Source organism: Babylonia areolata, chromosome 24 (genome assembly GCF_041734735.1).
Source record: "Babylonia areolata isolate BAREFJ2019XMU chromosome 24, ASM4173473v1, whole genome shotgun sequence".
NCBI classification, from domain to species: domain Eukaryota; kingdom Metazoa; phylum Mollusca; class Gastropoda; order Neogastropoda; family Buccinidae; genus Babylonia; species Babylonia areolata.
Genome location: NC_134899.1, coordinates 20,247,570 through 20,261,526, shown reverse-complemented (window position 1 = coordinate 20,261,526; position 13,957 = coordinate 20,247,570). Strand labels below are relative to the sequence as shown.

The 13,957-nt window shown below is 40.7% G+C and overlaps 1 protein-coding gene across 1 annotated transcript in view; it reads left to right on the top strand.

Annotated features, from left to right (window-relative positions):
• The first annotated feature begins 1,454 nt into the window (after positions 1 to 1,454).
• Positions 1,455 to 13,957, top strand: part of LOC143298872 (uncharacterized) — a 30,386-nt gene continuing 17,883 nt past the window's right edge. Inside the window, exons 1-7 of the mRNA XM_076611874.1 lie at positions 1,455 to 1,730; positions 2,005 to 3,394; positions 3,914 to 4,029; positions 4,938 to 5,026; positions 7,735 to 7,811; positions 8,321 to 8,431; positions 9,343 to 13,595. Of these exons, the coding sequence (XP_076467989.1) occupies positions 1,580 to 1,730; positions 2,005 to 3,394; positions 3,914 to 4,029; positions 4,938 to 5,026; positions 7,735 to 7,811; positions 8,321 to 8,431; positions 9,343 to 13,595 (6,187 nt within the window). The 5' untranslated portion in view covers positions 1,455 to 1,579. The remainder of the gene's footprint in view (positions 1,731 to 2,004; positions 3,395 to 3,913; positions 4,030 to 4,937; positions 5,027 to 7,734; positions 7,812 to 8,320; positions 8,432 to 9,342; positions 13,596 to 13,957) is intronic.

Here is a 13,957-nt window from a genome sequence, read left to right as displayed (position 1 = left end):
TTGTCTAAAGGCACGCAAACGTAACCGTGCACATCTCCTCCCTCCTTGCAGGACTGCACTGGCTGCCTGTTTCTTTCAGAATTCAGTACAAGATTGCCACTGTTTGTTATAGTGTTATCTCTGGCTCTGACTCTGACTTTTCGCATACCAAACAGGCGAAAGAAACTCCATGGGGAACTTGAACGTACGTGCTATCTCTTTCATTGGAAACTGTCATCTGGAACAAACTCCCTTATTCTACCGGTCCGACACGCTCAGTCTTAGTGTCCTCATTCAAATCAGCTATTAAAACTAATCTTTTCCACAGTTGTTATGATCAGTTTTCCCGTCCTGTGTGTCTGCGAATAAGTTGTTGGAGGGTGGAGAGAGGAATGGGGCTGTTTCGGTATGAAATCAGTGGTAGCCTCTGTGCGTGTGTGTATGTGTATGTTTGTGAGTCTCACGGTGTGTGTCTGTGTGTTTCAAGTTTCTTGTTTCAAGTTTTCACTTATCTTTTCACGACTCCAGTTGGAGTGTGGAGAACAATTACATGATAATGATGATTTCATGCCCAGAATAAACATTTCCAAATACACATCAGCGTCACATAGCAGTTGAGTTTTATTTTAAACTCCAATACAGTATCTAGACAACATCTGCAAATCTAATAAACTTACAGCTAAAAGAACGTTTTTTGTTGTTGTTGGTTATTTATGTATTTATTTGTTGATATAATTATGTATTCATTTATTTATTATTATCGTATTTTAATTTTGTAATATGCTCAAAAGGAGGCAGAAAAAAACGAAGACAAATATTTTTCAGACACACAACTTCGCATTTGGTCATAATTGGGACCCAAATCACATACATATTACAAACCTTGCTTAGCTGAAACTTTCGTGGCATGCCAGTGTGTGTGTGTGTGTGTGTGTGTGTGTGTGTGTGTGTGTGTGTGTGTGTGTGTGTCTTATGTCAGTGTCTGTGTTTTATTTACATTTTTTTGCTTATTTGTTTTTATATATTCATTATTGTTATTGTCATCAGTTGTTATTCATATTTTTCTACATTTTATCTAATTTTATTTTTTTTATCTATTTACTTAGTAATTTTGATTTCATTTTATTGGTTATTTTCATTTATCTTCTTATTATCTTTTTTTCGAACTGACTTAATAATAATAGTAATTAATCAGTTACTGACTTATCCATTTATTTGTGTACGTGTCTTATTTGATTTCTTTTTCCCTCAAGGCCTGACTAAGCGCGTTAGGTTACGCTGCTGGTCAGGCATCTGCTTAGCAGATGTGGTGTAGCGTATTATATGGATTTGTCCGAACGCTGTGACGCCTCCTTGAGTGACTGACTGAACCAAACTCGAAAACATTCGCGATATTTCGTTGAAAAGACATAATATAAAAATGGCGTATATTTGTTTCCGTTTCCGTTCTTTGTGACGATTAGAATGTCAACAACTCAGGGACGACAAAGATTTGGAACAGTGCTATGGTCGTATCTGTGGAACAGACTATTTAAAATTTGTTGCTGCTGTGTTTCTTGATCAGCTTTAGTTCAGAGTCGTTTTTTTTTTTTTTTTAACAATGTTACAACCGAGACAGAATGATTATATAAACACGACACCCAAAATGAGTGGAAAAAAAGCAAAACTTGTAACAAGAGTGGCGGACATCTTTCATGGACAAATTGACAAAGATGTGATTGAACTGATACTGGAAGAGTCGCACTGGAAAGGTGAGAAGATGGATAATATGTTTTTTCTGAAGTTGGTGGCGTAAATGTGAAAGAAATAATTATTAGTAAGTTGCGTGCTGTTGCCACTGTGAATTGTTTCTGTTTACAGCTGTTCTTACAAAGAAAAAATTCTTAAATTGTTTTGTTCTTGTTTCTGGAAGTGGAACCTCTAATGTTCTGTTGTTTATACTAGCTTTTACAAAGTTTTAGTATTGAAGCATACTTGGAATGATAAATGATGTGAGGTTTTTCTGTTTTGCATTTTGGTACACAGAGGATGTGGCCATAGAAAAGCTGTATCAACTCACCAGTGATGAAGCATCAACCAGAAGACAGTCTGATTGCACAGGTCTGGACATCATTGCTTGCACATTGCTTGAATCTGAAGACAATGCTGATGCACATGGACAAACTGCAGATACCAGGTCATCAGTGAGTAACTCCGGTAGACAACACAGTTTTGTTGATGGCACTGCTAAGGCAGAGACCCGAGACACAAAGGGCTTGAGATATGACTATGCAGAGATGGCCCGGTCTTTGAATGTGCCATTTCCTGGCATTTCCTTTGGGCTCGGGGGATTTTCTGATCATGGCCAGCCAGTTCAATCAGGTCAGTGGAACAGCAGAATAGATAGTCACAATGAGTCTCAACAGTCAGATTCAACATACACAGCCAGCACAGTAACTGATAAGACATTTTCAGGTGCTCAGGGTCAGCATACCCCCTCGTGGGAAGACACACATCATCTGATAGACCCTCCAGGTCTGGAATCACAGTCGAAATGTATTTCATCATCATTTGAGAGAAAATCTGTGAAGCAGCAAAGTGAAAAGCTCCCAGATGTGTTGTTGTTTGATACTGTGAATACAGCAGCACCCTCTGTTGAGACAGTAGAGAGTTACAGTGCACTCCATACAGGGGCCTGTGAGACAGGATCTCTTAGAAGTACCTGTCAGTCTGGTAAAAACAGTGGCACATCTTTTGATAACCTGTCTATCATGGCTCTCTCAGCTGATGCTCCTGAGTTCAGACCTAGTTTCTTGTCTACTCCGTCTCTGGCCAGCTCAGCATTGGGCAGCTCACAACATTTTGTTGTGCCAAAGTATTCTCTTTATAAAAGAGAAGCTCATTCTGTTGTGGGTGGAACAATAAATGATGGTCGCAGAGAGCATTTGCCAGCTTACCGGCCTGAATCGCAAGTGGCACATACATTGGGCATTAGACATCCACATGAAACAAAGAATAAGCCAGTGTTCAGTCAGTCTAACAAGTTTGACAGATATGTTGGTCAGAATCTTTACTTATCATCACACCCAGCGTCTTCGTCTGGGCCTGGAATTGGGATTTGGTCACCATACTCTTCAGCTGCTGCCACTGATAGTTCATCAGCAACAACCAGACAACAATCTTCTTCGTCAGCTTGGTCAGAATCCGTTGAGTCACAGTCAGGCAATGGCAGTTATACTGCACCCCAGGGCCAATTTGCAGAGAAAGTGAGACAGGGTGGTGCTGTGAGGCAAGGTCCAGCACAGACTGCAAAAGGGGCTAGAGCAAAGTCACAGTCCAAGGGTTTGATGCCGGAGAAGACAGAGCTTGATGGTCAAACCAAAGTCGTCATTATCCTGAGAGGTCTGCCTGGAAGTGGGAAGTCATATTTGGCAAGGTAATTATTTTTCCTTATTTTTCTATTGGTTTTCTTGTTGCTTCTCTAAGTCTCTCTAAAGGGGGTATTGATTAGGATTCTTTTCAATTTAATGTACAGTACAAGCTCTGCTTTGAAAGTAAGCATGTTGCAGTATTATCAACCATATACATAATAGAATATACATTAATAATGAGCTGTGCATGCTTTCATTATTCAAATTGTTTTCAGATCTTTTATGCATACACACATGCATGCACACTTACACAGATGGAAGGAGAGGGAGAGAGAGTCAGTCTGAGATTTTGTGTGTGTGTGTGTGTGTGTGTGTGTGTGTGTGTGTGTGTGTGTGTAGGATTCCTCATCTGTTGGCTTCAGCTGCCATGTGCTCTTGATTTTAGCTGTGAGCTTTCATATCCATGGGCACTTTTAACTTTGTTTCACATCTCCTGATTTCAATATTTTGCACTGTTTCAATATATTTTTTTTCTCTCTACATATTGTATATATAATTCTGTGGTGTGTGTGTGTGTCAAACAGGAAAATCCAGGGCTCTGGTCAGATTTTTTCAACAGATGAATACTTCTTTAGAGGTGGTGTGTATCAGTTTTGCCCGGAGAAACTCTCTGAGGCACACGGGTGGAACAGAAAGAGAGGTTGGTTGATTCATTCATTTTGCACTTCATCTGATTTCATGGGATGTTAATGTTAGTAATATATTTACGCAGCTGTGTTTACTGAAATATGTTTTATGCAGCATTGCATCATTTTTGTTGGCATTAATTATAAACTATAAATGATAAATACTAGACAGAAATACTACACAATGATCACATCAGTTTTTTGATATGTAATATAAAAAAAAAGGTGGTGCTGCAGTGTAGCGACACACTGTTCCTGTGGAGAGCAGCCCAAATTTCACACAGAGAAATCTGTTGTGATAAAAAGAGAAATGCAGTACAATATGGTGTGCCATCAGTAACTTGTAACATGTGTGTTTGGAAAACAAAGTACCATAGAGAGTCCATTAAAAAAAAGTTATGAAGGAATAAAAGAAATTAAGAATAAATAGTGGGCTTTTAAGTAGTAATAGTGTATCTCTATAGTTTCAAACAAGAGTTTGCTTCTTCAGAAGATGTATTAGAATAGAACAGAATAGAATATGTCTTTATTACCAAGTGTACCGGGGTCACAAGGGATATTGAAACTCCATGTTCGTTAACCATGGAATAAACATAAAACACAATTCATTCAACACACATTGTATATAACAAAGAGTGGGAATTGGACCCCTGAAATTAAATTTAGGACAAATCTATTGCACCAAATGGAAACAGTTAAATGATTTTTATTGTTATGATGATATAGGTTAATTGTACTCTGATAAAGAATAAAACACTATCAGTAAGAGGGCATTGAAGGCTACATATTACATGTAATTGTGTAGATTGTTCTGGCTGACTGATGAAATAGGTTTCTGAGTTAAATGCTTGAGTCAGCTTCCTTTCCTGCAACATGCCAGTACAAGATAATGATGGAATGTATTCTTCATTTTTCTCAACAGTTCTGAAAGCGTTGGATGCTGGAGTGTCACCAGTTATTGTGGACAATACAAATACAGAACTTTGGGAGATGCTTCCCTATGGAGAAATGGTGAGAGAAGAATGGGAAGGGGAACAGAGAGAGAGAGAGAGAGAGAGGCAGACAGACAGACAGAGAGAGAGAGAGAGACAATATGAATAAGTAAATGAATGTCAACAACATTTACAAACTGATTTAATGAATCAGTCCCCATTCTCATTGTTCATGGAGAGAACAGAAGACATGTTAATTGCAAAGAGAGAGAGAGAGAGAGAGTAATTAAAAATTGTATTAAAATAATGTGAGAGAAATGCCATCAGTAGGAACAGGGACATATTACCAGGGAAGAGGCAGAAGACAGAGAGCAAGAGAAAGATGTTGGAGTGGAAAAAAACAAAAAAAACAAGAGAGAGATATGGCCGAAACTAGTGAAAGATGAGGAGTTGGAGAGGAAAGTGAGAAAGAGAGCGTCTATGCATTCTCACTAAGCCATCTGATGATTTTCATGGCGTTTCCTTCTCTTTTATTGTGTGTATATGTGTTTGTGTGTGGCACAGTGTGTATGTGTGTGTGTGGGTGTCTGTCTGTCTGTCCATCCATCCATCCATCCATCCATCTGTCCTTAGTACTCTATTACTGTAGTAGTAGTTGACATTGATGATGTGAGGTTATTGTTTCTCTTTAAAAAAAGGTTTTGCTTTTCAGCCATACATTAAAAATTAGTTTTTGTCATTCAGTCACATGTATAGTTTCTGCACAGATCAGAGATGTAGTGCTGGCTCAACATCACAAAGGAATAACTTTTGAACCTAAGGGGAAAAGTAAGAGGGGAGGTTCTATGTGTGTTTCTGTATGTGTTGTATATATTATATATATATATATATCGGGTGTCCCCCAAAAAGTGAACCACTTTTTGACAAGTATATTCTCAGTGATAGAGAAACCAAATTCATTGAAAATTTTCATACAGTAACCTTAGGGTATCATCAATAAGTCAATAAAATATCTAAAAGTTTGGACGCAAATTATGCGAGTATCATCAAATTCAAAACAGCATGTAAAAAAAAATCCAACATCAGAGGAAAACTCACTTATATCAGTTTATGCTCAATGCGGCCTCCATCTTCCTCCACGACTAAACGAAGCCATTTCTTCCAAGCAGAAATGCTTTTACATACTTCTTCCACCGATATCTCCTCCCATGACACAATTATCCTGTCCTTTAACGCCTGCTCGGTCAATTTGTCTCTCACTCCCTGGTAAACTTTCTCCTTCAGAGAGTCCCATATGGCATAATCCATTGGGTTACAGTCAGAACTTTGTGGAGGCTGTTCATCCTTCTTGATGAATTCTGGTGTAGCCTTCTCCAGATGGGCCTGGGTTACTGTACTAGTGTGTGAAGGGGCCCCATCTTGCTGAAACACGTAATTGTTTCCAGGATAAAGATGCCTACAATCCGGGAGAAGATTGTTATCCAATAACCGAACGTAGCTTTCACTTTAACCTTGGCTCTGTCAGTTTCAGTAAAAATGAATGTTTGTTTTTCCTTTCCAGGATACTCCAGCTGAAAACATCTTTTTTGAAAATCTAGAAGACTCATGATAGAGGCGAGATGGCTGAATTTCTCGTTTCTGTTTCCCATACATGCGATCGTTTTGGCGATTTATAGCTATCTCTAACGTAAAGTTTTTCTCATCTGTGAAAATGATCCTTTTCACATCAGTGGCTGAGTAGTGGTCATTCAAGTTACAGCAGCGAGTTTTTCTTTTCCCTCTAACATTTTGGTCCCTCCTTGATACCTGTATCCTCTTGAAGGGCTTCAGCTCCAGTTCTTTCGTCATTCTTTGACAGAAGACTTGCTCACTTGTAAATTGCTTGCAACTTCTCAAAGAGATTTGTGGGTTCCTGGTTTCTCCTCCTGGGATTGAATCAGTTCCTCAACACGGTCCTTGTTCTCCTCCGAACATGCAGTCTTGGGTCTCCCACTGCCAATTTTATGTGCTACTGATCCTGTAGTGGATATTTTTGCGATAAGTCTATTTACACTTTTTTTTACAGTGACATGACTCCACCCCTTGCCTGGAAATTCCTTTACGATCCTTCTTCCACCCCAGCCTTTCTCCTTGAAACAGTTTTCAATGGTAACCTTATCACTTTTTCTCAAACACAGTCAAAGACATGGTTGATCCTTTCAAACTGAAACTTTGGACAGAACTGATTTTGGATACAGACGACAATAAAAAAATCAATAGACTTGACACCCAGACAGGCTATTTTTAGACAGACACTGATTGACAGATGCCAACACCTGGCAGCTGGCACGATCATGATGAAGGTCACATTGCACAGCTCTGATATTGGGTCTTTTGACATGTTGTTTTGAATTTGACAATACTCACATAATTTGCGTCCGAACTTTTAGATATTTTGCAGACTTGTTGATGATACCCTAAGGTTACTGTGTAAAAATTTTCAATGAATTCGGTTTCTCTATCACTGAAAAAATACTTGTCAAAAAGCAGTTCACTTTTTTTTGGACACCCGATATATCTTATATAATATATATATATATATATATATATATATGTGTGTGTGTGTGTGTGTGTGTGTCTTGCACAAAATGCACAGTGTGCATATTTTCAGTAAAGTAATTTTAATGCCTTCTTCGTGTTAACTTGTCTTACAGTTGAATTACAGTTTAGGTGTTCAGTTTATGACAATTCCTGTCACTTCTGTCATACTTTGTTTAGTATTTATTCTGATGTGTTTTTTCTGTTTAGGCAATTTCCCGAGGCTACACTGTTGAGCTCATGGAGCCAGACACACCTTGGAAGTCTAGACCTAAACATTTGGCTAAGTATGTATAGTAATAGTTGCTTACAAACTTTTACAGTTCAGACAACCAGACATGCATAGTGTCATACAAGTCCGCACGCATGCACACACACATGCATGCACACATGCACACAGATATTCACATGCACACAATAACAGAAGACAAATATTTAATAAAAGTTGTCTGGCTGGGAATCACTCGCATGTGTTATATCCACTGTACTGTCATAAATTGTGTTCCTATTTGTCACAGGATTCTATTGCTTAACATGTGGCTGAATTATGTTCTATAGTTATGGGCTGTGATTTTGTTGTTGTTGACTTTTTGGTCAGTTTGTCCTGTCTGCAAGGCTTCACTGAGCTACATCTTTACATGGAATTATTATACATTTCTTGTTTCATTTGGTGCATATTTACATAGGTCACTGAATGAATATTTCTTTTGATACATAACACATTTAATGGAATGAATCTTTCTTTTGACTCGAGAGATATGTGTGTAGAATGAATTGTGTTTTGTGTTTATTCCAGGGTTAACGAACATGGAGTTTCAATTGAGGCCATTAAGAGAATGAAGGACAGGTACAAGACCATATCTACAGCTGCTTTTGTGAATATGGTGAAGAATAAGTTGGGCACAAAGTGAGTGTTTCCTGTTGATTGTATTTTGAAACTGATCCGTTCAGTATCTGATATGTTTTTCACACCAGCAGTCATTCTCGTGATGGCTTTGCATTGCTATGTGAAATTCAGGTACTTCACTACTCTGTTCTCCCATACCCAGCCTTCATCCCAGTACAAGCATGCTGGCATATATACAGGCACAACTTCACTCCCATTAACCTTCAAACACAAGGGAGTAAGTGAATATCAGAACATTCCTGATATCTGGTTTTCAAATCTGTGGCAGATTATTGCTGGACTCTTGTGTTCATGTTTTGGTGTTTTCCACTTGACAGATTTAGTTTTGTTACATTGTTGTTTTAAGATTAAATTCTTGTGCCTGATGAAAAAATAGAGAGAAAGAACGAAAGAAAAAAGTTACTGACTTTTGCTCTGGATAATGTGTTCATTGTATGTCAACGATCAGTGGAAGATGATTTGGAGATCATTCATGGAAATGAAACAGTTTCCACCATTTTATCATCCTGTTGTTTTCTGTGCAAAGTGTTTCCAGTTTTCGCTATGAAGTATGTCATGTTAAACGATAAACACAGGCTGAAATATGACCATGAAATTTACTTGGATATTAAAATTGTTATATGCCAATCAGTGCTGGCTGTCTAGTGTCTTCTTTACTGATTAGGTAGATGCATTCAGTGTTTTTGCATGAAAGTCAGTTTAACAGGAACTGGTTCCTGGCAGTCAGATAAAAAATATCACATATCCCCATTGTTTTGGAAATGTAACATATCCACATTGCCTTGGAAAATCACATATCCCTGTTGTTTTGTAGGGTCACATATCTGCATTATATGGAGGGTCGTATTGGTAAGTGACATATATATATATATATATCACATATATCCCAGTTGTTTCTTTTGTTTCAACAGGAATCAGCCACAGGGAATGTCCCCAACTGAAAGGAGCAGCCCTGCTGTTCCTCTTCAGGGGGTGAAACAAAACGTGCCAAACTCTGGGCAGAACATGGTTCATCATCATCCAGACCAGACTCCAATGGGGAAGGCAAAACCAACAGGAAAACTGCAGCACCATAGGCATAGGAAATCAAAGGAAAAGTTACCTGTGGGAAGGCAGCACAAGCAAAAAGCAAAGGAAGAATTAATTGGTATCAGAGATTATTGCCTGAAACTGCAAGCCGGAGGGGCTAAAGAAGATGACATTGATGCTTGGATTTTTGTGGCTAATTTGACTCCTGAAGAAGAGCAGTTAGTTAAGGAAGATTTGAAAAAGTTTAAGGATAATAAAATTGTTGATAGCATAGAGAAATACTTTGAAAATTCAGGTAGAATCTGTGGGGAGTATGTTTATGATTCTAATTCCTCTCGTGGTGCCAGCTTTGGAAATTTGTCAGAGGCAAACAGGAATAGTGGTCAAGATGCAGCACTGATTTCACGAGTCAAAAGTCAAAGCACCTGTGCTAGGAACACTTCTGAGTCAAGCATTAGCAAAACAGATTCGGAGGCTTGGGAAGCCCCTCAGTCCCAGCGAAAGAAGAAACGAGCTGGAAATTCTGTGCCTGAGCCACAGCGTAAGAGTGTTTCAAGGACAAATAGTGCCACAGAGAATAAGGACGCTACAGATGCCCACACCATTAGTTGGGACTTGTCCTTGCCGCAGAGGGGGCAAGAGGAAAAGGGGCCCAGGTCTTTGAAGGCAAAGGACTCTGAAGAAGAATATTCTCAAAACAGCATGGAATTCGGCAGTAAAACTGAAAATATAGGTAGTTGGCAGTCTTGGAAGTCTACTGATAGTGACAAACTTGAGAGTCTTTGGAATTCTCAGAGTGCAGCTGAGCTCTTGCCCACATTGGAACTGGTCAATAAAACAGAACCCTCAGTCGCAGACATTTGGAGTTTACCTAGTAATCCCAAACAGACAGGCAATCAAGAAATCTTCAAGAAAACTGAAGTGCCAGGCAGGACTTTGATGTTGAATCAAGACGAAGCGGACAGCGTTGGTGAGATGGAAGAAGTGTCCACAACATTAGAGTTGTTGTGTGGTACGAATGCCAACAGTGAAAGGAGTTGGGCTGCCAGAACTGACAGTCTAGGTGCAGGACATGCAGACGAGAAAAATGGAACATGTGCAGGAAGAAGAACAAGCGCAATGCTGGAGTCACAAAGGATCCCAGAAAGGGAGGAGAGTAGTGTGACTGACTGCAGAGGAACTTCAGTGAGTGATACTTTGGAAAGTGAGTCGGGCTCTGCTGACATGGAAGAGATGAAGAAGTCCTGCATCAACATTGACCCCAGTCTGTCAAACAGTCCAGCTGAGGTCAACCCAGGACATGTAGAGGAGCTGAAGCTGACAAATCTCAATGAGGAATTCAACAGGGAACCCATCTTGGACACTTCTGAAACCAGCAGAGACTCCAGTGTAGAACCTAACATGGAGAATAAAATGGTTGACAACAGCAGAGACTCCAGTATGGAATCCAACACAGAGAACAAGATGCCAGACAACAGCAGAGACTCCAGTGTGGAACCCAACACAGAGAACAAGATGACAGACAGTAGCAGAGACTCCAGTGTGGAACCCAACACAGAGAACAAGATGACAGACAACAGCAGAGACTCCAGTGTGGAACCCATCACAGAGAATAAGATGCCAGACAACAGCAGAGACTCCAGTGTGGAACCCAGTATAGAGAAGAAAATGACAGACAGCAGAGACTCCAATGTGGAACCCAACACAGAAGACAAGATTACAGACAGTAGCAGAGACTCCAGTGTGGAACCCAACACAGAGAACAAGATGACAGACAACAGCAGAGACTCCAGTGTGGAACCCAGCACAGAAGACAAGATGACAGACAGTAGCAGAGACTCCAGTATGGAACCCAACACAGAGAACAAGATGACAGACAACAGCAGAGACTCCAATGTGGAACCCAACACAGAGAACAAGATGACAGACAACAGCAGAGACTCCAGTGTGGAACCCAACACAGAGAACAAGATGACAGACAACAGCAGAGACTCCAGTGTGGAACCCAGAAACCCAGAAAGTAATGAAGCAAGGGAGTCAAAGACAGATTCCAGTGATACTTGTGATAGCAGTGAATATGAAACCATTGATTCTGATGTATGGTCCGAGGCTGAGGAAGTCCTACCACAAGACACTGAAGTGAGCAAGTCCTCACAGGCAGGTCATGCTGAAAAGAGTGAGGCAGAATCCCTGTCACACTGCTTTGAGGACACAGGAGCCCAAGATGAGAAAACTCAGTTGTCAGGGATTCAGGACTCTGGGCCTTCACCATCACCAGATGTGGAAGGCACATGTCAGCACGTGAAATCTTTGAGTGTTGAAGAAGAGGGGATGTTACTTTCATCATTGCAGGCGGAAGAAGAGGTGGACCCAGTGACACCTCTTGCGGAAGCTGAAGCTGAATGTGAACCAGGAAAGGCTGCTGATTTGGAAGAGAAAACTGAATCAAGCGAGGTGGATGAGCAAAAGCATGGTGAACAATCAAAATCTGAAGTGTCCATTGAGGCTAGTCAGACCCTGCAGTGCACTGAACCCAAAGAGGAAGGAGAAACGCATGTTTCCTCACAAGCAGAAAGTGCTACATATCATGATGACACACAGGGTGCTGTTCTGGGCAAACACCAAGTCCCCAAACCTGATCTTTTGGCTGCGATCATGCCTGACTGCACCCAAGACTCCATTCACCTCCGTGAAAATGGCGAAGTATCTGGCTGTGTTTCATCTCTAGTCAGTGACCAGCAAACAGCGGAGCGTCAGTCTGACAATGGAGTATTGTTGAACACAACTGCACAGAATGAACACTTTCTCACTGACCCAAGTTTGGAGCTTTTGTCCAGCACAGAGAATAGCAGGTCGGCAAGCCCTGTGATTCGGAATCTGACTGGTCGAAGCACAGAGCTGAGCGACTCCTCAGATTCAGCCTCTCCTTCCAGGCGACGGAGAAAGAAACACAGACCTCAGCATTTACCTTTCTTTGAAGACTGTGTGAAAGTGCATCTGAAGTCAGACAGTTGGAAAAACTTTGAACCAGAAAAGCAAATCACTGGAGCAGACCCAGACAGAGAGAACAATGCACATGAAGGACAAGACAGTTTGAATAGAGTAGAAGCACAGCTTTCAAACAGTGGTGAAGGTAAAGACAATCGGATTGATTCCACAACACAGACGGAAGGAATAGACTTCGCCATGGTGCTGAAAGGGACAGCAGACCTGGAAGGAGACTATGTAGTTTTAGTGGCCAACAGTCATTACCAATGTTCTGAAAAAATGGACATAAACACCTGGTGCAGACAGAAAAACACATGTGACAAAAGTACATTGGTAGACATATCAGAAGAACCCTCAGTGGATCAGATGTACAGCCTGTTTCCTGAAGTAGCCCAAGCACATCTGAATGAAGTGTTGGAGGTGTGTGATGGTAACGTGTCCATGGCCATAGACTTGATGTTTGAATGGGGAATTACAAACCCCATTACTCCACATGACAAACATCACCTGTCCAAGAAGACCAGCCACATGACTACAGACACTGTTGATACCAGTGGTAAGGATGCTCAAAACTCACCTTCACAGCTTCAAGACATTTGTATAAAGTTGGTGCAGAGAAGTCTTGCAGACAGCAAAATGATCCAGCAGTTCGTCATCAACAGCAGTGAACAACGTCTGCAAAGGATAGAGAGTTCAGAATATCATCGCCTTCGTAGCTTGAGTTGTGAAGGCAGTGAAGGCTCACTGGTTGGTGCAAATCTCCCACAGGACGTCAGTCTCTCTGACTTCACTTCATCAGGCACTCAGTCACATCGCTTTGCATGGCTGCAGCATTGTATCCCTGAGGCCTGGTCATCAGAAAGCTCAACAGAACCATCAGAAATCGGTTCAGTGAGTGAACTGCCGTCTGGGTCGGCTGAAGACGACAAACTGGAGAGGGGACATGTGGATAGCAGAGGTAATGGAATGCCTCTCAGTGACAGTCTGCATAGGATAGCTGCAGCTTACTCTGATGCTCAGGATTCTGCAGAACCAGAGGAGCGGAGGAGCCAGCCTGTTGTAGAAGGGGATTTGACGTTGTCACTTCCAGCAAGTCTGGTCAGCAGCTTGGAGCAACTGTTTGGCCCCCTGCCCACTGCAGGTAGAGGTGTGTATTTGATGGGTTGTTGACATTGATTTATGAACTATGTTCCAACACTTTCATTTCAGTGTTATGAAGTAATGAAATCATATATGATCTACAAGAATATCCACAAAAACACAGTTGATGGCTGCTCATATATCATTCATTCACACTTTTCGGCTTTCGTTGATTACCCTAATCTGTCTGTAATTCACTTCTATTTTTATGTGAAGTACAATCATAATTAATGGCTGTTCATTGCTGTGTTGAAAAGGATCAGATTCTTTGTTTTATGATTTTTTTGTTGTGTTAATTCACTTATCACTCGACAAATTTCATCCACTTAGAATTTTATTTTTGTAATCGAAGTTCAGATTTCAGTTGTT